Below are 22,948 nucleotides of genomic sequence, written 5' to 3' on the forward strand. Positions count from 1 at the left end.
CTCAGGGTTCATGGATCGCGACAGGACTATTTTGGGTGACTGTACAGTACAAGGAAGACATACAGTCCACTGCCCCAGCTGGGAAATGAACAAAATCATTCATTAACACTAAACTATTATCAATATTTGTTTTGGTTACCTGTAAAATGGAGTCAAATGAAATTTAACTTCCTCCATTTCATTCATTGAAACTGTGTCCTATAAAATTCTGTGTAGTCACTCCTGGTGGTAGAGGGATCAGTGAGCGAGGAGGAAGCTCAGAATCTCATTAACTTGTACATTTGTTCCCCTTCAGTGAGTTACAAAGATGAATTGAGGTTAATAATGGGTGTACAGGAAATTATAAACCATAATCAAACCATAATCTTTATTCATAAAAAACACATCTCCCACAAAACTCCTAATACCAACACTACTAAGAGGAAGACTATTTTCAGTCGTAAAAAAGTCTTAGTGACTGATCAACGTCAATAATGTACATCACATATATAGTCTTCAGCAATCTGTATAAAAATAATATTAAGGGTCACCGTAGCCCGTCTGGAATGCACTGTGTCATTAAGACAGACACACAATCAGCTACACAAAATACCATATACTGTATAATAGACTATGAGCATCACAGCACCAAAAGAAATATTTGAAAGATACTCATAATTAAACAGTTTCCAGTGAGGAAGATAAAGTTAACAAGTAAGAAGTTAAAGTAGAACTTTTAGCAAAAGGTCAGTTTTCTGGAATGTTTCACCGTTTGTTTCATCAGATACAAATTCCGACGTTATCATTCAGGATATTTCCCGGTTCTTTAAGGCCTCAATATTTTATATACCCGGATAATCATTTTTTTAAGCCTTTAATTTCATCTTAAACAGACTATATTTACATGAAAAACAGTAGGAACTAGACACGAAGGTGATTCACTCCCTGGTAGTCACAGAATTTTACCATCAAATTCTTTATTCTAGTTATATGAATAAACCAGAGAAAACATTAAAACCTTTATTAAACTATACACCAAACATGAACAGAGTACAGTACAGCCTGTTATAAATAAAGGTAAGACTACCAGAGTGAATCACCTGTAATTTCCCCAAAATACATACAGAGAGTTCTAATTTTGATGACAAGTTCTATAATGCACCAGCATAAAGTTCTTATTTCCATTTGTTTTCAACCAAATTTAGGGAGTTATGATGCAGAAGCTGTAAAGGTACCTTTTACGTAAGCTCTAATATTTATTCACCATTCAAAATAATACATTGCAGAAGTCGAAACTCCCCCTTCTGAACACAATAAAACCTCCAAAGAAATATTTGCTCTTGCCTCTAAAATACCAATGCCTTAACTTCAGTCATATATAACAGCAAAGCCTCAATTCTGTTTTATATCCCCAGACTGGTAATAAACAGAAATGAAACCTGAACAAATAAAATAATTACAATGTATATGATTACTATTCACTTCAGAGATAAATGGTGTCACACAATATTCTCAACAAATTCTGGTACAGTATTTCAAAATCTTACATCTGGGGACATTAATGACAAAAAGATGCCATAAGGTTCAATCTAATCCAATGAGCTGTAAGTGAAAGTGAACTTCATATAAAACTTCTAAAAGTGGCAAAGTTTGAAATAGGAACAATGTACTGTAACAACTTACAAACAGTAACTATGTTAGTCGAAAAAATTTTTTTAGACAGATGATCATATTAGGTTCCGTCACCCACTTAAGTCCCGTCATTTCTCCTGCTGTTTCACAAACCCCGAGATTTAGACTCGTGAACCTGAAGCAGTAAAAATTTAAGCATTATTCTGTCCATGAATGCTTCAGATTCACGAGTCTGAATCTCAAGGATTGTGGTTCAGGAGAGGCGACAGGACTTTTGTAGGTGGCTGTACACGTCAGTCTTAACATGTACTGTTCGAGTGCCCTGTAACAAATAAATATCAAACTTGTAGAGGGCACACACATTAGTGTACATCTGATATAAACAATGGGTGCACTTCCTCAGAATGTAGGAGCCACCATACTTGTGTTGTTAACTGTAAATGGATCAATTGTACAAAACAAAGTACAGTATGATCATTTATTCAATGTATTTGATAAGACAACATTACTGGGTCACCCATATAAGCATTCAGTAATGCATTGGGGGTTTAAGTGTCAAGACATGTTTATATACAAGGCATCATCTTTTATAAGAAGAGGTAAAAGGATAAGTGGATATCAGGTTTAAATAAATAGAATGCAAGTTACACATTAACTCGAATCTTGTCCAAATCTCACACCTGAAGAAAGATCCTGGCATACACCAACACAACATAAAAGTCAACTACAACAGGGGCATGGCAGATGGATCCCATGGAAGGCAAGTGTAAACAAACTAACAGGAAATGTGCTGATGACTTAACAAATACAGTAGAGAAACTGACATTTACCTAAACAGAAATGTCAATACAGTACATTCTCACTTTGGTTCAGACATACAGTACAGTAGTATGTGCTATATAATCATGAGGAAATGAGACATGCACCTCCAATTGTTCTTATAACAGTTTTCCAACTTGGGAAAGAAAACTATCCATTACTATATCAATAAATATTTCACAGGCCTTTATAAAACCTAGATAAAAAAAAACTATTGTTTGACAAATGATATTACAATACAATTCAGGATGTGCAGATTATGTGGAACATTTACTTGTCCCAAAAAAGTGACTTCTAAAATTAACTTGCCCAGATATTTTTTTTACTTGCACTGACACATTTAATGAGGAAATTTGCTTGCCTGCATTTTTTATGAGAAAAGTTAAAAACACATACTTAAACATTCAAATTTATTGCGTGTATCCACTCACAGATCATTTGTCTGTGATCGCCCACCATAACTACATTACCCCCACTCCCCGCTATAATCTGGTGCTCATAGCAGTAACACTTCGTGAGGTCATGACTCCTGCCACAGCAAGTCTACAGCTTCTCAATTTGGTAGTTCCTTTGAAATGTTGACAACTTGACACCAGCTGACTAAAGGTGGGTTGGCAGCTTACTGTAGATATAGTTAGACACATCTGAAATAGGTCACTCATCCCAGTACACTGATGTCGGACTTCCCTAGTTAAACGTGTACAGGGAGGTGGGGTCATGCAGCACCTGATAAATTCCAATCTAGGTATTTAGCTTGCCTGTTGGCCAAATGGACATGAAAAATCACTTGCCCGGCCCCTAGTCTGAGCATGTTTAGGCTGCCGGGTACTGCTAATCTGCACAGCCTGATACATATATATGAAACTTGTAAGTTTCTTTTGTTTACCAAACAAATTCCCAAAAGCTGGGAATGCTGTACAGATGACATAGCTACTTCACTCCTGAGCAGTTGCTTCAAGTTTATAAGGGATTCATTCGTCCTAACTTGGAGTACTGCTCTCATATCTGGGGTGGCTCTTCTTCTGTCCAACTGTTAGATAGGGTGGAATCAAAGGCACTTCATCTTATTAACTCTCCTCCTTTAGCTGACAATCTCTCTTCCCTTTCTCTTTGCCGCAATGCTGCTTCTCTCTCTCTTTTACAGGTACTTTAATGGGCAATGTTCGGTGGAATTGGCATCCTATGTACCGCTGGCAAGGCTGTGGGCTAATAACACTCGTCTTGCCCGTGGTGCCCACTGTTTCTCTGTGGATGTCGGTTACACTAGAATAACCCATTATAGTACATCTATCTTTCCCCACACAGCCAAACTGTGGAATGCTCTGCCTTCTTCTGTGTTTCCATAATCACACAATGTCTCACTTCAAAAAGCTGGTTTTCCGGCATCTTCGTGGTGTAGATTAATACGGGGTATAATTTTTTCTTTTCTATTTTTAATTTCTTTTTACTCTTATTTTTTTGCCCCCTAAGCCACACTGTGGGTCGATGACCTGCGCCCAGGTGGGCTATTCCCCGTAATAATAAAATAAAAAAAAACTGTACCTTTTGCTTTTGGGAAAGAAGACAAAGAAAAATATTGAAAGACCCAGAACAAATTGTAATAGCAATTATCTTGACATTATTCAACTTGAACACATGACTCAAATAAAATAGTGAAAGTATAACTGAATAAAAAAAATGGGAACACTGTCTAAAATGCATAAATTCAAAATGGCCATCAAATAATTGAGGTAAACCTAGTGGAGGCTGATTTTATCAACATATATTTGTTTCGTGTTGAAAGGCTGACACGTTTTCACTTTCAGATACAGTATTTGGGAAGTATTCTGCTTGTACTACTTTGCTGCAATGTCCAAAGAAAGTATGGATGATAATTATAATTGTACACACTAACCATCTATTTCTACTTAATTCACTTATGCTGTATGTAATGATGTACAGTTGAGCAAAAAAATTCATTCCTTCTAACAGCCACAATGTGACTGAAACACCTGAGGTTTGAACAACAAAGCAGTAGTGTTCACCAGTTATAAACTACTCATATATCACTCGCAAGTAGATGCCAGATAGTGTCAGGAATGTATGGTGTCTCACATATCATGCACCATAGAAAAATTGATGCTTCTCTCTCTTTTTTTCAGACAAGGGAATCATAACAAATCAACAAAATTTGGATGATGAGGACTAGGTGGAGGTGTTGACTGTACCAGTGAGGATAGGTAACAATCAGTTGTCCCTAGATATAGATACATGGGCCTGTGCTAATGTTATTTCATCATCGTCACTTAATGAATTAAAGAGACAGTATTCTCCTAATAAGTGGCTGGTATTACCTACAGACATTCCTCTGTCCAGTGGCCCAGGAATCCAATTAGATATAGCGAGGGTGACAATACTGCCAATCCATTTTTCTTGTTCCAGTAAAACTTTTCTGGCAGATTTCTACATAATAAAGGCAAAATAACATTAACTTTCAGCCAAGAAACCAGACAATAACACATAATTGTAATACTTACTAGAATGTACTCTGGGTGTTCATGTAGTAACTGGCTCGACAGGTAAGGGGGAGTTTATCGCAGAGAAACAACTAGTAAAGGAGTCATCCCCTGAAACCCCACTTAGCAGTTGAAATGAAATTCAGGATGAAAGTGGCAAGAACTGGATTTAAACACCTGTTGTGTACAACAGCTACACAACCAGGATTTAACTAGAATCACAGTTCATTTGCCAAATGTGAATGAAGGAACAAATATAATATATCTAAGTGAAAGTGTATGCGTGAAAGGCTTGTCATTTGAGTCTACCTTAAGTACAGTCAGGTAAGGTAGTCTCACAAATGTCCTTGTTCTCAACAGAACCGGAGGACCTATAGCCGTAAGAAAGGGATGTTGTTTGGGTAATTTTCTTTTCTACAACTGAACGGTCACAACAGAACCGAGAAATCAGACATTCAAGATAAAGCAGAGTTAATAACTTCACACTTGAAAATTATCAATCATCTTCACAATAAAAGTGATCTTTTAGTCTAGCCAAATTTATGAAAATCATAGCATTACCTGGCAAACCACTAAGTAAAATGAATCTGACAGCCCATGAAATTCCACCTAGGTTGAACACCCACCCGATTTACATCCTGTACCAGCACATCAGCTACCCCTCAGTTTAACAAATGGTACAAGAAAAGGTGAAACAAAAGGTTATCCAACCTTCCTATGTCTATTTTGATGATCTTATCATTGTGAGGAAAGATTTAAAAGCCAATTAAAGAAACTACGTGAAGTTTTCACAAACCTACAAACAGCTGGATTGAAAGTAAAACTTTCTTAATGTGAATTTCTTAAATCCAAAATCAAATAACCTTGGACATGGCAGTGGATGGCAATGGTATACAAACCATAGACTGCAAAGCAAAGGCGATGAAGCAGTTTCCTTGTCCTAAGAACATAGATGGACTTCATAGTTTCCTGGGATTATCAGGATAATATCGATCTTTCATTGTAGGTTATGCCATGGTAACCCCCCCCCCCATAGAATATGGAACAAGACAGTTTTAATGCACTCCAGGGAGCTATAGCCAATGCTCTGGTATTTATTCCGGACTATATGAAGGCATTTACCACTTGCACCAATGCCTTTGCTCATGCAAAGAACAGATTAACATTAAATACATTATCTAATTCAATATACAAAACACAATTAAAACCTGGATTGACAATATACTTGACGAACACAGAGACAGAGTGACAGCCGGGCAACAAACACATTATAAACAACATACAGGGTGGAGTGAAGCATTAAACCGATCAATGGTGAGTCAATATTGACCACACAAAAAAGTAAAAATCAGTCTTATAAATACACGAAAAAGTTATTAAAATATCAATTAGTTTCCAAGGAATGCAACTGAATGTAAAATGTTTGTTGTTCTAAGACAAGAAAAAATAAGAAACATCAATACTACATACAAGGGTTATCTTTTCTATTTACAGGACTTGTTCTTTTTTTTTAAACTTACAATGCAATCCTTCTCACACATGCACAGTACAGTAAAAGTCCAAAAATCCGGATGCCAGAAATCCGGACTTTTAGGAAATTAATATTTTTTTTTTCTAGCGGGCTTTTGTGTGTGTGCGCGCCTGCGTGAGTGCCACAGCTGCACAGCGACAACAAGCGACCACGCGGTCGCCACTTTAAAAAGAGCAATCAAACTGTGACAATGTATGTAATTATGAGTCCTACTCTTTTCATTTACAGAATACTGTACTGTACAAGCCCATAATAATGGCTCCTAAAGTAGATAAACTTCGTTGTGTGAAGAGAAAGAAGAACACGTTGAAATTGAGTGACAAACTTGAAATAATTAAGAAACTAGAACATGGTGTGAGCAATACTGTTCTAACAGAAACATACGACATTGAAAAGTCTACAATTTATGATATAAAAGAGGCAAAGAATAAAATTCTAGAATTCACAGCTTTTTCCTTAAAACTGCTCGTTTTGATAAATGAAGCATGCTATATTTGCTAATGAATAAACTATCAAAATGTACCTGTTCATCTCTTCTTTATTCCTCCTTAAATTTGAATTTTAAAAGTACTGCCTGAGAATCCGGAAAATCCAAAAATCCGGACCAACCCAATCCCCAAGCAGTCAGGATTTTTGGACTTCTACTGTAGTAGTTTGGCACAGACAGAACAGTCACTCAATATTTCAATTGTCTACAGTAAATGCCTCTAACTGATAAAGGCTTTGGGTATACTTTATAGTACTGTATATCATTTCAGGTACCCAGTAATATCTCCGTTAGCCAGAATCCCTCAAATCCGGAACTCTTCAATAGCCGGAATTAAAATTTTCTGACGGACACATTTTCTGGAAAATTCTGAGAAAATATTCTCAGTACCCAGAAAAATCTGGGAGTAGGGTTTTTTTTTTCCAGGTTTGAGATATGAAAACTAGGCGCATTTTCTGGAAATTCTGAGAAAAGTTTTCCGCTAACCGGAAAATCCCGGGGATGAGGGATATTTTTCCAGCTTTGAGAGATGATGTAATGCACAATTTCTGGAACTTCCAAGAACATTTTTCCTTTACCCAGAAAATTCTGGGGATGAGAGGTTTTTTCCAGTTTCAAGTCGTCTCATTACCCGGAAATCTCTCATTCCTGGAAGTGCTCTGCACCAATTGTTACGGCTAACGGAGATACAGTGAGTTCTGCTATAACGCGTGTTTTGATAACGTGAATTTGCTCTAACGCGATTTTTGAATTAGGAACGATATTTGTATAAAGCGAACGCTTGTTTGCTATAACGCGATTTTTGCTTACTATTTCTCCAATTTTGTGGTATTAACTGTGAATATGGTAAAGAAGAATATCTCCAAGAAGCGTTCTGGTGATAGAATTCCCGGTGATGATCGTTAAAGAAAGGATATAACACTTGAAGAGAAGCTCGATTTTATCAACCTCAAAATCACCCTTCTCCCCCATCAAGTTACATTCATATTTTTTCAAGGTAAAGTGTTACATTTATTGTATGATTTCATTATTAGATAGGAATGTAACATTTATTTAGACTGTGCTATCCTTTGTGTTAGGCTAACTACTAAATTTTTTCGATTTCGAGTAATCTGCACCTAACCCTATTTTCTCCATAAGCCCTGTTATTTCTATTACGCGATTTTCTATAACACGATATTTTACAAGAACACAATTATCGCGTTATAGCAGAACTACCTGTATCACTGTACTTACACAGAAGAATAATGTATGTCAAGTGCCCACAAGTCACCCATGATGGACTACTAAATAATATAAAACTCCAGGGCTTTCAGCTGTATGTTCACAAAGATGACCCAGAAATGACTTCAAGAGGAGCAAAGGGGTGGAGTAAGAGGGCAAAGATGAGGGTCAGGCTTAATGAGAGTAAATCAATAAGCTTATAAAACAAACTCCAGCATTTGGGTAATAAAATTAATAAAGATATGATTAACACCAAAAGGGGTTAGATGATTATTACCTCATCCAATAAGAAACATCTGTGTGAGTTGAGACAAGTATGATCACCCTAAATATATTCTGGAATGTTCGAGAACCATCTAGCTATTACTATTTATGTGCTTTGCATCTTTCCACACTACCCCACTGTCCTCCATCCTCTCATACACACCCTAAGCAAGCATTTTTGTCGTGATGACCAGGTGTCACAACTCGCAAACCAGATGTCGGCATTTGAACAAAAACTCAAGTGGATCACAAAGCTGAAACTGCAAGAAAGACGGGAAATATTTTGGAAGTGTTTGATAAATGATTTGGAGACTTTGCGAAAGAGAAGAACAATTTGGAACTGTACAGTAATCCCTTCTCTGTCTCACCTCAAGACATCAAACCAAAAGACCCAGTTAGAACTAACTGATATCCAGAATTGTTTCATATTTCATGCAAAGTTATTGGAAGGGAACTTGTTCAATTTCTACAAGTATTTGCCTCAAGATCAGTATCGATATTTGCAAAAGGAAGTTGCTATTTGTGCTTGTTTAATTGGCTCCGCTTACATCTGTGAGCAAACATTCAGTCAATTAAATCTTAAGTCAAAGATTCGATGTAAGCTAAATGACAAGAATCTGCACTCCATTTTGCGACTGGAAACCACAAAGTTAGAAGCTCATCTCATAGACACACACAGTGCCAAATATCACATTAACATTAAGAAAGATCATCCATGTGGTAAGTATATTATTAGATTATTTATTTTCACTGTAATAACTTAATTAAAAGAACACATATAAAATCAGCTAACACCAGTTGTATGACATATATAGACACTCTCCGAATTACAGAACACTCAGTTTACGGAAATTCGAGGATACAGAATGCCTCCCATAAGTCCCATTCTAAAAATTTTCGGGTTGTGCAATTGTTTCTGTTATTACGGAAGGTAACTAGTACGGCATAAAAACACTATTTGTGGCGGATTTATGCATAAGGTGGCGGAGCGCACCCCTTGTGAGACGCCATCTGTGATTCAGTACAGGGTACAGTACATGTTTACCTTATGGAAGATAGGGTCCAGGAATGGAACCTTTCCATAAACCGTGGAGTGTCTGTACTAAAGACAGTCTATTGCTGGTTATTAAAAGTATTTGGAATACATTTGATTGAAATTTTTAAATGTATGGCTTAATTGGGCAGGTACTCATAATTATGAGTACCTGCCCAATTTTGCAGCCCCATTTTATGAGTCCTCCTTCTGATGTGGCCCCAAATAAAAAGGTTAAAGACTGATCAAGGTAGATCTAATAATTTGTTTTTCCATTATCATGTAAATGTGGATTTGGTCTCAGGACCAAGTTGACCCAGAAGTTAGCTAAATTTGTCACTTCAAAATGGAGAGACTTTCTAAATTCCCATTTCCCATTCTATAGTATTACATATACTATACCTTTCTTTGTCCAGCCATTCAATTTTCCTTTGTGCAATATGATGAAGCATCCCTCATAGTTTGCTTGCTCATTGGTAATAGTGACAAGGAGCATATTCTTCATTCATGTGATAACCAACCTGACCCCAAAATTTGAAAACTTACATTCTATTTATCTACAAAAGAATTCTCAACAAGGTTATGTACATTGTGACTAGCATGTGTCTCAGCTTCATTAATGTTATAGATTGTCATTAGATTGTAACAAACTAAAAGTATAATGATAATTAAAGGGAATAAAGAATGATTTAACCGGAGGGTAGTCACCCACAAAAGTCCTGTCAGCTCTCCTGCTGCTCTACAAATCAGAATCCTTTATGGACAGAATAATGCATCAGTGTTTACTGCTTCCAGTTCACGAGTCTGAATTTTAAGGTTTGTGGAGCAGCAGGAGAGGTGATAAAACTTTTCTGGGTGACTGTAGAACTGAAATTTACTGTTATACTGGAGGCTTCTTCAGAAATAATATTGACGGTGTTGAGAGCTTTATCATCAACACTCCAACACATTCATCCACGCATTCATTTGTTAAGACTAAAACTAATCAATTTGGAAAACTTTTTGGAGTCGGTCTCTACTTAAATTCCTCAGATATAAAGAAAGTAAACATGAATAATTTGGGGAAGAGAACTAAAAATGTTAAAATGATGACACTTTTAACTCCTGCCAATTCCACCAGTGTTTGGCCACATTTGTTATTGGCGAGTGTACACAAGGTAGTATTCAAACAGGGAACTCAGTCCTCCTCACTAACCGACTGAGGTCAAATACAGGACCATTCACTTGTGAGGTGACCAGAGAGAGGAGTTGTGTTTCCTCCTCGTACACTTGACAACAAATGAATACACAGTCGGTCTGCTTGTCAATAGTGTAACGACCCTATTGATGGACCAAGATCCTAGTAAGCGGTGAGGTAGCCCATAAGCTGCTGAATGCTACGAATCAGGGTAAGAGGCTTATAGAAAAAAAAAACCCCTAAATTTAGGGCTAAAATCTAAACAGGAACTACCTTGAATAAAGTTCTTGCTCTTCACCATCAGTATCAGATAACAAGGGTACTTTCTGGTAGCCATCTGCTGGAGATAATGAGATGTGCTGTTGCTGAGGCGGGGGAGGTTTGGGGGGATATATGGCCTTCAGGACCACATGAAGCGCAATGCCGATAATGCATAGCAAGAATCCCATCTGTTGAATGAAGAAGACTTTGTATAGAGGTACAGGATACAGCACTTTATCATCTAAATGCATGCTTTATACACATTACTAAACTATTATCAGATTTTATGCCCAACAATACAACTCTACTTTTCCTTTTGTCATCTGACCTGTGTAGTGGATGTAGTATACAGTATATAGTGCAGTGGATGTAGCATAGATGTTAGTGTCATTAGATATAGTGTAGATAATAATCATAATAGTGTAATGTGAGTATTGTAATGACAAATTACGGTGGACGAAGTGTTGATGGTAGTGTAATTCCTGTAATGTAGATACTGTAGTGGATGTGGTGTTGATGATTCACCTGACACACTTCCCTTTTATATCATCCTCTGCAGACTTACAGTACGTATTTGGCTTCACTAATTGCCATATATGACAATAAAACTTACTAAATTGATAGAAGTTAGATGTTCATTGTAAATATAGACGGCCAGGGACAGAGTCATGACCTCCTTGGCCACACCGGCAATAGAAAACGTGAGTGAAGACGTGAAACAGACGACGAGGTACTCAGACACCTGCAGTAGAGAAAAGAAATTACAATCAATGTTTAACTCTGAGTCCAGAATGGTTAAAATATCATCGTCAGAGTGTTAAAACAGCGTCATCAAAGGGTCGTATCACCGACATCAAAGGGTTAAATCATTGTCATCAAAGGGTTAAATCATCATCGTCAAAGGGCTAAATCATCGTCGTCAAAGGGTTACGCCATTGTCATCAAAAGGGTTAAATAATTGTCATCAATGGGTTAAATCAGTCATCAAAGGGTTAAATCCTTGTAGTCAAAGGGTTCTATCACCATTGTCAAAGGGTTAAATCATCATAGTCAAAGGGTTCTATCACCATCGTCAAAGGGTTAAATCCTCGTGTCAAAGGGTTCTATCACCATCGTCAAAGGGTTAAATCATCGTTGTCAAAGGGTTCTATCACCATCGTCAAAGGGTTAAATCATCGTTGTCAAAGAGTTCTATCACCATCGTCAAAGGGTTAAATCATCGTTGTCAAAGGGTTCTATCACCATCGTCAAAAGGTTAAATCATCGTAGTCAAAGGGTTCTATCACCATCGTCAAAGGGTTAAATCATCGTTGTCAAAGGGTTCTATCACCATCGTCAAAGGGTTAAATCATCGTAGTCAAAGGGTTCTATCACCATCGTCAAAAGTTAAATCATCGTAGTCAAAGGGTTCTATCACCATCGTCAAAAGGTTAAATCATCGTTGTCAAAGGGTTCTATCACCATCGTCAAAGGGTTAAATCATCGTAGTCAAAGGGTTCTATCACCATCGTCAAAAGGTTAAATCATCGTTGTCAAAGGGTTCTATCAACATCGTCAAAGGGTCCTATCACCATAGTCAAAGGGTTAAATCATCGTTGTCAAAGGTTCATTCACCATCGTTAAAGGGTTAAATCATTGTTATCAAAGGTTCATTCACCATCGTTAAACGGTTAAGTTCTACAATATATCTACAACAAATCTATTAAGACAATATATAAACCTCACAAGAGAGGGTCAGGGAAGATATGGGGAGAGTGATGTGACAAATTTAATAGCGACAAAGGAATTAATATGTTCAAAAACACCAAATTCATGGGACGTGTTAAGATCAAAAATAACTTTTCCTCCATTTACATTTTATTGAAGTTTATAATGAGTCTTTTTTCTTTTTATAAGCCCCTTGAACTTCTGAGTAAAATATATAATGGTCTGAGATGTGTGAATGTTGATAAATGTGTACAGAAAAACGCCCTGTCTTGTACGTGATGATGGTGTATCACTGGGTACACGAGAGGACCGCACACACTACCAACACTGTTGAGCTTAACTAGCGAGCGGTGGCTTCATATTTTGATGATAATGACAGATACAGTGAAACCTCTATGTAACGGCAGACTCCATATAATCCATTAGATAGGGGTTTCACACCTAAATGACCCTTGATATAACAGACTTTTATATCTATATAAATCGTTAGATGGAGTTTCACATCTAACGGAGCCTCGATATTATGGACTTTCTTCTCCATATATTCCGTTAAACAGAGGTTCCACTATACTGTACACATATTTTGCCAACATGATTCATTACAGGTGCTCCCAGATTAGTGATAAACAAAAGAAGTGCAATCCAACAGTTGAAGTCTATGTCTCACTTACCTCCATGAAGAAGGCAAGGACCGCCCCAAACATGACTCTGCCCCACATATGTAAAGCATCGGATGAATCAGTAAATCTGAATCCATATTCACTCGCTGCTATCGCTGTGCCTGAAACAAACACACAGATACATATACCAGTGCTGTAAGGGATAGGTCTTGGACTTTGTTGGCTCAACTACGTCATTGACATATACCAAGGTCTGCTTAGGTAAGATTTACATACCACAGTACTGATAGATGGGGAAGTGAAGTGAAAGATTGGAGGAGTAAAATATGATAGGAAAGAAAGGGGATGATGATGATACTGAGGGAACAATTCAATACTTAGTACACAGATTGGTATGATGGTAGAATTGCAATAGCTATAAATATTTAAGAAATACAACTGATATGGAGGTTCATGGACAGAAATTTCAGGGTTGACTCACCTTCCATGATGATAGCCAATGGGAGAAGAGAAACAGTCATCCACGGCTGAATGTGATATACCATGTCAATAGGGTTACTTAATCCCAGCTCAGACTTCTGCATCACTAACTGGGATAATGTCCACCGCAAACCACTGTAAAGGTGGGAGGTGAAGATTGAAAAAATTATTACTTTCAATGAATTCATTTAATTTATCAATATCATAATGTTCTTTCCTACTACACAGAAATCTCTCATCCCCACTGACCCACCCTGGTCTTGAAGCAACTAATATTCATCTTTAACAGTCTTCACTATATGGACACCAATTTTACTATTTTATTCAGCTCATTGGTGACAGTGTACACAAGGGATTAAATTCTCCTTGTTCAGCATCTACACAATATGTGGCATTGCTTTACATCAACTCATAACCACATCCAATCTGCTCTTCTGCACTTACCTTTTTTAGTCTGCAACAGTTTAAACATCCAAATATTTTACCAAACCACTTAAAATATAGACAATTGACTGCCACAAATTCATGTTCAATACACTTGTGCCACATATTTAATAATTTGATGAATAAAATGCAAACAAATGATACTGTATGGGTAAATGGGGAGTACCTGAGTAAAGACGCTATGATGACCAGAATGAACCCGAAGAGGTTAAACTGCGTGTACTTGTAGGTGAAGAGGAAGAGACCCCCGGTAATGAGTACCACTAGCACCACCACGCTACACCTCTGAAATGTCAACCCTCATTCAACATCTCAACACATACAGTATATGAAACCTCCATATAACAGACTTCTCTCTCCATATAATTCAATAGATGGGAGGGTTCACATCTAACGGACTTTCATCTTTATACAGATCGTTAAATGGAGGTTTCACATCTAACAGAACCTTGATACAACAGATATTCTTCTCTGTGTTACATAAAGGTTTCACTATATACACATGAGGCCCTGGGTAGTGTAACAGAATAAGACGTGTTTCCAATAGGCCCCAAGCACTACCTACAGCCTGGATGCCATGTATAGCAATGATCCCCAGTCCTGTATCTATGTTAACATTTCTTTTATATTTTACATTTAAAGGAAAAAATAATTCAGCTTTATAAAATATAACATTGTAGTGTATGTTTCTTTTCTATAGTCTATAAAACATCACTCTAACTCAAGCTATAACATATTACTGTACAATACAGTGAAACCTCCATATAATGAACTTATCTCTCCATATACACTAATTTGTTAAATGGGGGGTATTCACCCTCGATATAATGGAGTATCATCTCTGTATAGTTCGATAGATGGAGGTTTCACATCTAACTGCCCCTCAATGTAATGGACTTTCTTCGCCATGTAATCCGTTAAATAGTTTTTTCACTGTACGTTTTTCTAAAGTCAATATGCTGTAACACCACCTTACCTCAAACAAATTCAACATATCCTAGCATTCCGTCTCCCTCACAAAGCCCTTCTATAACGAGGGGTAACATTTAATATTACGGATACTCAACAAATGATACGGGAACTCACCATTTCCTCTAATTTGAAGATAATAGCAAATATTAAAATAAATAAGAGGGCTGTAGACTTGGACATCGTGTATCTGAAGGAAGAAAAAAATGAGTGATATAGTCAACACCCAGCGAGCCAAGTCAAAGGCCAAACAATAATACAACTCACAACTTTAAGCATTAGGCTATATCAATTTATGCTCTAGGAACATCGAGTGAGACGATAAGATGACCTTTATGGCCCGCAGAAACAAGGAAACGGTCCACTTTTTTATCACATTGACTCTACAAAGTTCATGATCTCATAATTTCTTCATAAAATTAATCTAGCACCTCCACACTACCACAGGTTCACGTCTATTTTTTTTAAAGCAACTGTAGCAAGTTTAAAATAAATTCACAGAAAGTTACAGTTTATTGCACATATACAGTACTGTACCCTGAGCATAATGCCTGGAAGGACAGACACATGGACTACCAAACAGATAGATGATGACATATGCTATCTCCCTCACTTTACTGCTGGTAGAAGAAATAATAATAAGGAAGTTGACTGCCCCACCTACAAACCCAATTGTGCAAGGTGGGCAGAGAGGTGGAACAGCATAAATTGTGGCATTTGAGAGGCAGAACATTAGGGATCTCAAGAAAATTAAGAACCCTAGCTTATTTCACCTCTCAATTAAACACCCTAGTCTTAACCTAATCAAATCTAACCCACTCCCTCTTCAGCATTAGGGTGTTCAATCACCTGGTGAAATAAGCTGAGGAGTTCCTAATCTTCATGAGATCTGAGTACAGTACCACAGAGACATCACAGCCACCATTAAACTAAATAACAATCCAATCCATTCTTCCTAGGGTAAAAGGAGAAAAGGCTCTACTCCCTGCACACACACAAAAAAAATCCTACCATTTTAGCACCAGACAGTTCAACAACATATCAGTAATATACGTACAAGGCTACAGTGATGAACTCAAGGGACCACTGAGAGAGGCCAATATCAATGCCTGCAGCAGCCCCAGGAGGTAAAACCCTTCTCCAGTAAATGTCCCAGGGAAGTGTGACTCTTGGGATACCTGTTACCAGAGTGTATGTTACCCGGAACAGCCCGGCCAGGACAAACTTTATGAAGAGATGTACTATTACTACTGTTAGAGGAAACTTGAAATCCTGAAACAAATATTGATATATGTTAGACACAGGCACTGATTTCTGATGACTTCCAGCATTGATGACTAAGCCATATTTCCCTTCCCCACCAATACCCTTGCCAGCTTACTAGCCATTCAGGCAGTTGGTCTATCCAGTTTAAGTATAGGAAAAAACTGGAGTCTGGGAAACCTGTGGTTACAATTGATAACACCCTTCTCACATGTATTCCAGCCAAGCAGGACTCAAACCCTTTACATATTGGTGAAAGATACTGTACACTGTACTATACCATCAACACCCCCTAAAAACATGTCCTCTGTGGATTCTTGTCACTTAAACATTTTTCATCTAGTAAAATATTCTTATATATTTGTCTTATCAAGTAAACCATGAAGAGCCTGGTGGAAAGATTTCCATTGTTGTCGAATGTGAATCAACAACAAAAGCTCAAAAATATTAAGAACAAGCACATTTATAGTGCCATGTTTTATAATCTATAATAATAAGGCTTGGATTTGAACACATCATTGGACTCCAACTAAAATTTTACCAGCAAGACTTGGATGTGAACATGGCAGACTCAACCACAGGGAGAGAAACACGGCTGGTGTTCCATACAGCAAAATGAACGAATATCATAAAGTACTCGTGCATGGAGTAAATTAAATCCAGCCAAATCTATTAAAGATCACTTCAAATTTTGTCAGAGTTAAGAGGAATTTTGTGAGTACTGTACTGTATTAGTATTTGTGTAAGACTTCGTGAGAACTAATCCTGGATAATTCTTAAAAATCATGAAAAATAATCTCTCTCTCTCCACGATAACACCACCATAATAACACCTTACTTCTTACCCGGAATAACCTCTTCTGGTAAAATGTGAGGCCGATGGAGCAAGTATAATACATAAGGATAAGAATCAATGTTCGTATACAATGGATTATCATCTGCCCAAGCCTCCGTCCTCCCCGCCGCCTCGTTAGCCGACCCTCCGTCACCTCCAGCCCCGTCATGTTCACGATACCTGGTGGAGAAGACAGTTTAATGAATAGCCTAGAAAAAAATCTGCATGCACTTAACTGGCATACTCAAGTGATGATGTTCATGCCTTATAGATATATATGTACAGTAATGGAATAAAGTCCCAGCAGCCCCTGTCCCATCCATGAACCCTGAGACTCATGAACCTATGAATCCAAGACGTCACATAGTGTGCCATCTATGGGCCCAACAGAGTGTGATGTCTCGGATTCACAGGTTCATGGATGGGATGGAGGATTGACAGGACTTTTTTGTGACAGCACAGTAATAAAGCAGCACAGACAGAGTTTAATAAATAAATCGATAGGTAGAATTGTAGATGCTTACAATATAAAGAGATGTATCTACAGTAGGTAAGCATTTCACTGAGATCAAAATATATTTAAATTTGCAGTAATGCAATAGGAGATAAATATATTTCTCTGGATAGTACAAAATAGTATATACAATACAGGGGGTCCCTGGGTTATGAACGAGTTCCGTTCTTGAGGACGTTCTTAAGTCGGAAATGTGTGTAAGTTGGAACACATGCCCTATGTGCAGTATATCATAGCCTAAGTCCTTTTATACATCTCGAATCACTTAATTTACGAGAAAAGAAGAAATTGAATGACAATATACAGTAAAGGAAAGTAAAAATTTAAGTTCAACATTTACAGTACATTGAAACCTTGGGCTGGCTGATCTTCCACCCATATCACTAGCAATTTTTCCATTTCAATTAACATTCCACTTCCTTGTTTTGTTATCAAAGTTGAATGCATTGGTATAGAACCTTTTACATGTTCAAGAATTTTGTGTTTGTCCTTGAAAATTGTTCCGACCGTTGACCAACTGAAGCCCAACGCTTTACCAATGACTGAGGGTGTTTCGCCTTTTTCAGAATGCTTAATTACATCAACTTTCACTTCCATTGCAATTGTTTTCCTTTTCTTAGATGTACTACTATCCCTTGCATCAGGTTTGCATTTGGAAACCATGATGAGGCCAAAAAAAGTTAATAAGCAAAATCAACAATTTGCACTTGATCACACACATTATTGAGGTGAGGGTAAGGCGCACTGGCACTCCCTCAATGTGCGTGGCTGGGTGACGCATTACTACCCATTATGCCACGCAAACTAGTTCTCATACATTAATACTATGAACCAGTTGTACTAATGTCTGATTCTTAAAGTAATTGATCTTATGGGACCTTGTTCATAAGTCGGGGACCCCTTGTACATTATAGCAAAAGGAAGCCATAACAACTGAGAAACAGCCTCAGAAGAAGAAGTAACTTGTCAAACCACTAGAGTAAGTACTGAAACAAACCCCCCAATCACAGGTGACATTCAGGGCCACTATACACAAAACTTTTTAGTGCTAACAAACAGCTGTTAAGGCTGACATTTTCCTGTTTAGCACTAATAGTACATACACAAAACTTTTAAGAGCCTTAATAGTTCTGTTAAGTTAAAAGGTCCCTGGAGCACTTTTAAGTCCCGTAATAGTCGTCTGTTAGTTGATACCATGGCGAGCCATCAACAACATCAGTGGCGGCAACGCATTTATGGGGAAAGGAGAGATACAGTCTCTCCTCGACTTATTACGGGGTTCCGTCCCGACGACCAGGTCGTAAGTCGAAGGCGAAAATAATACATAGAAATTCTAAAATGAAATACAGTACAGTGAAAGTAATCAATAATGAAAAATGATTAAAAGTGTTACTGTGTACTTACCATTAATGTAGTCAGCTGAATGCACACGGGGCCTCAATAATTTTTTAATTAAGCATGAAGTCTACATTAATTGGATGAAGCAGAGGAGGAGACAGGGCCGTCAGTACGTCCGGGTTGTCTTAAGTAGAATGTGTCGTAAGTCAAGGAGAGACTGTATATTTAACGAATATAGTGGTTCTGAACTCATCATGTGATGCCGACTGGACCGTGCAGGTATCATGGCAGTTACTGATTTAGTGAGAGAAACACTACAAAGTAGAACTGGGAGGAATAGGGCTCTAACCCCAGAGATGAAAGTGGCCATAACCTTGCGTTATTTAGCGACTTGGACAATACTGAAAACCAGCATATCTCACACTCTGCCACTAACCTCACCACACCAGGAAGTGCAACATAGACTCTCATGGTGATTTCCAGCCATGCCCTCTTTCTGTCTTTAGTATTTAGGAAAGGCTTGAAGCAGCCATTCAATATTAACTTTTTCTCTTAGTGACCTCCATCAATAATAAAGTCTGGTCTGCTGTCCAGTTGGGCTTCCTTTTCTTGTGAGGGGTTGAGGCTTCCATTTCTTCAATAACATGTGTGTGAGGGTTTGTTTACAAACAGCACGGTAAGGCCAAGCCACCGATCACTATCCTTGGTTAATATATCCTCCTTCAAACTACATAGATTAGAATTTTTTTATTTTAACACTTAAGCCCGGGTTAGGGTGCTGCTGGCAGTAACCCCCCCACACAGGGATAAATTGAGAAAATCAACTTTTCCAAAAAACAAAAAAAAAAAAAAAAAATAGCGGGAAAATAGGCGGACGTTCTGGAACGTCACCCGGGGCCTAGGGGTTAATGATAAAAATGTATATAAATGTAAATATTGAAATTAATCTTCATAATTTTATTGAGGTTATTCAGCCATAAGACCATTTTATATGATAAACTCCTGCTACCCTTAGCGCTGTTTAGCAGTACTTAACAAACAACTGTTTGTGCGGTAAAAGTTTGCTAGTTAAGCTTTGTGTATACACTTTAAAATTTTACTGCTAGTTAACAGAACTATTTTTGTCATTAGCAGAAAAGTTTTGTGTATACCAGCTCAGGTGAGTAGGGGTAAAATAACAGTAACTAGCTAAGGACTTTCTCACACATACAGTATACTGGTCACTCAAAACCCAGATAACCAGAGGGAGAAAATTAACCCCTTAGTAATTGGCTAATAAAAAAAAAAGGTGGAATGTTGAAGTAGAAAGAACGTGTATCAATTATAATAATGTACAAGTAAAATCAAGAGTTTCTAAAATACAGTACTACACTGTATTTGAAACATATTGCCCTGTGCCCCTGAATGTTAAATCATCTTTACATACTTTGTCTCAAAAATATAAACTAACTTTACCATTTAATCATGAAAGTACAATACAGTCGGCCCTTAACATACACGGGGGTTACGTAACAGAGATACCCGTGGATGTTAAAAATCCGCGTATTTTTGCTGCCCCCCCTCCCCCCCCAAAAAAACCCTGGCCCCCATGTCCTTATTTACCGTATATACCTGTGTGTAGTTCGAGTTTTTAAGACCAAATTATTTGGCAAAAAATTGGGGGTCGACCTCTAAACGGGTAACAGTTTCGTTAGGTTGAAAAATATTTACCAGTAACTACCAGTAAACAATGGAATCGATGCACCAATGCACCACCAGATGTGAGTGTTGGTACAGTTGCCAGGGCAGATCTCTTGCATCATCATAGCAAGCCCAAAGTAGCCAAATCCATGGTATGGTAGCACAAGACGATGTAAAACATAATGTATTCATTTATTAAAGTTTATTTATAGATACTGTACATAAATTTTTGTTCATTACATTTGAAACATCAATCTTTGTTAATTAAATTTGAAACAAAAGAAAACTACGATACCGTATTTTCATTAAAATATTACATCACAAGTATATTTTACTTTAACTGTGACTGAATGAATATACGTATTCTCAGAAATAAATATGGAAATATAATATTTTTGCTGGAATGACGTACATAATACAGTGGAAAGTGGGATAAAATCATGACGAAAACAATGACTTTCGCTTTCTTTCGTTATTCAAAAGATTTTACCGTAATCGCTTTTCGAATGGTTTTCAGTTAAAAAACTGTTGCATCACAAGTGAATTAGGATAGCATATTATTGTAATGCAACAGTTTTTTAACTGAAAACCATTCGAAAAGCGATTACGGTAACATCTTTTGAACAAAAGAAAGCGAAAGTCATTGCTTTCGTCACTTTCCACTGCAATACGTAAGTCATTTCAGCAAAATATTACATTTCCATATTCTCAGAAATAAATAGTAGTTTTGCTGAAACGTAATGCATTTCAATGTAAATTAGGATAAACTACATGAAAACAAAAGACTTCACCTAAACTTCCGATGTTCAAGATATGTTACTCGTTTTTTTAGTAGTTTTCGGTTAAAATACTCTTATATTAGTGATATTCTATTCATACTGTGCTTGATATACAGTGACCCCTCGTTTAACGAACACCTCGGTTAACGTAATTTCGATTAACGAACTGCCTTCCATAAGGATCTTCAATTCGGTTAACGAAAAAAAATTCGCTTAACGAACTTCTTACGAACCGACCTCAACATGTTTTCGCTTGCACTGACCGGGCAACCAGCTTTAGTATCAGTCCGCCAATACATTAATCGGTTCTAGGGCTTAAATTCCTTACTATTTTTGTAAATATCAAGAAGTTTATACTATTCAATAATTTTAAAAGTTTAATATTCAATTTTTTAGTCATTTTAACAATTATTGAACAAAATTGAAGGTAAAGTGACTAGTTTAATGCGCGGCATCCAGCCTCTTAACACAGCAAACAGGCGTCAGTCTCTCTCTGTTTTCAGTGGAGGTAACATCTTGCTTGAGACTCTCTTCAACTAAATGCTTTTTTTCTGTGTTTCCAAGCGAATTATTGGTCATTTTGAAATATATTTTATATAATGACAATATATAATGCAGTGCAGCGTTGATTTAAAGTAAATAATCTTGAATTAAACCAGAGAGCTAAAATTTTATGGGTGAAATGGCACCATGGGGTGACTTCTCTTCCACCCCAATGCCTTCTCTTCTTCCTTCTCCTCCACCCCCATTCTAAATCCCATCATCATCATCATCATCCAGGAGCCTTCTACATACACACCTCCAAGTAAGTGAACTTTTCTACCATTTTTGTTGAATTTAGGAAATTTTCGGTGAGCTGGAACCAATTACCCAAAAACCCATTGAAACAATGGTTTCGGTTAACGAACGTTTCGATTAACGAACGACCTTCTGGAACGGATTGAGTTCGTTAACCGAGGGGCCACTGTAATACATTCACGGAAATGTAATATTTTTGCAACTACAATGCTGATGTCAACACAAGCGTGGTTACAGCGAGACTGACTTTGTGAGGGAGAGCTATGCGTGTGTGTGTGAGGTTGCGGGAGCGGGCGGTGTCCCGTGTTCTGTGCCGCGTGCGAGTTCAATGGCGCCCGATTTGAATGTACCGTATATACTCGTGTATAGTTCGAGTTTTTAAGACCAAATTTTTAGGCAAAAAATTGGGGGTCGCCCTATACATGCGTAATAGTTTTGTTAGGTTGAACCCGTGCATGATGGGAAGGGCGAGGAGCAACTTTTAGCTTCAGACATGAAAAATATTTACCATTTACTGCCAGTAAACAATGGTAACGTATAATATGTACCAATTAGTAATGAAAAGTTGTGCAGTTCCTTCAGCAAATGAAGCTCACCAACTTACAATAGGCTAAATTAC

The 22,948-nt window shown here is 37.5% G+C and overlaps 1 protein-coding gene across 13 annotated transcripts in view; it reads right to left on the reverse strand.

Moving 5' to 3' along the window:
- Positions 1 to 353: 353 nt before the first annotated feature.
- The window catches only part of LOC121868335 (solute carrier family 35 member C2-like), a 51,960-nt gene continuing 29,365 nt past the window's right edge, over positions 354 to 22,948 (reverse strand). For all 13 annotated transcript variants that reach the window (XM_042369706.1, XM_042368867.1, XM_042369290.1 and 10 more), the window contains 9 exons: positions 17,231 to 17,400; positions 16,180 to 16,394; positions 15,240 to 15,312; positions 14,320 to 14,438; positions 13,711 to 13,844; positions 13,281 to 13,390; positions 11,516 to 11,644; positions 10,915 to 11,090; positions 354 to 1,933 (listed from right to left, as the gene is read on the reverse strand). In XM_042369706.1, coding sequence (XP_042225640.1) covers positions 1,810 to 1,933; positions 10,915 to 11,090; positions 11,516 to 11,644; positions 13,281 to 13,390; positions 13,711 to 13,844; positions 14,320 to 14,438; positions 15,240 to 15,312; positions 16,180 to 16,394; positions 17,231 to 17,400 — 1,250 coding nt within the window. In that variant the 3' untranslated portion in view covers positions 354 to 1,809. The remainder of the gene's footprint in view (positions 1,934 to 10,914; positions 11,091 to 11,515; positions 11,645 to 13,280; positions 13,391 to 13,710; positions 13,845 to 14,319; positions 14,439 to 15,239; positions 15,313 to 16,179; positions 16,395 to 17,230; positions 17,401 to 22,948) is intronic.

The sequence above is a fragment of the Homarus americanus genome, unplaced genomic scaffold (genome assembly GCF_018991925.1).
Source record: "Homarus americanus isolate GMGI-L3 unplaced genomic scaffold, GMGI_Hamer_2.0 scaffold51859, whole genome shotgun sequence".
Taxonomy (NCBI): Eukaryota; Metazoa; Arthropoda; class Malacostraca; order Decapoda; family Nephropidae; genus Homarus; species Homarus americanus.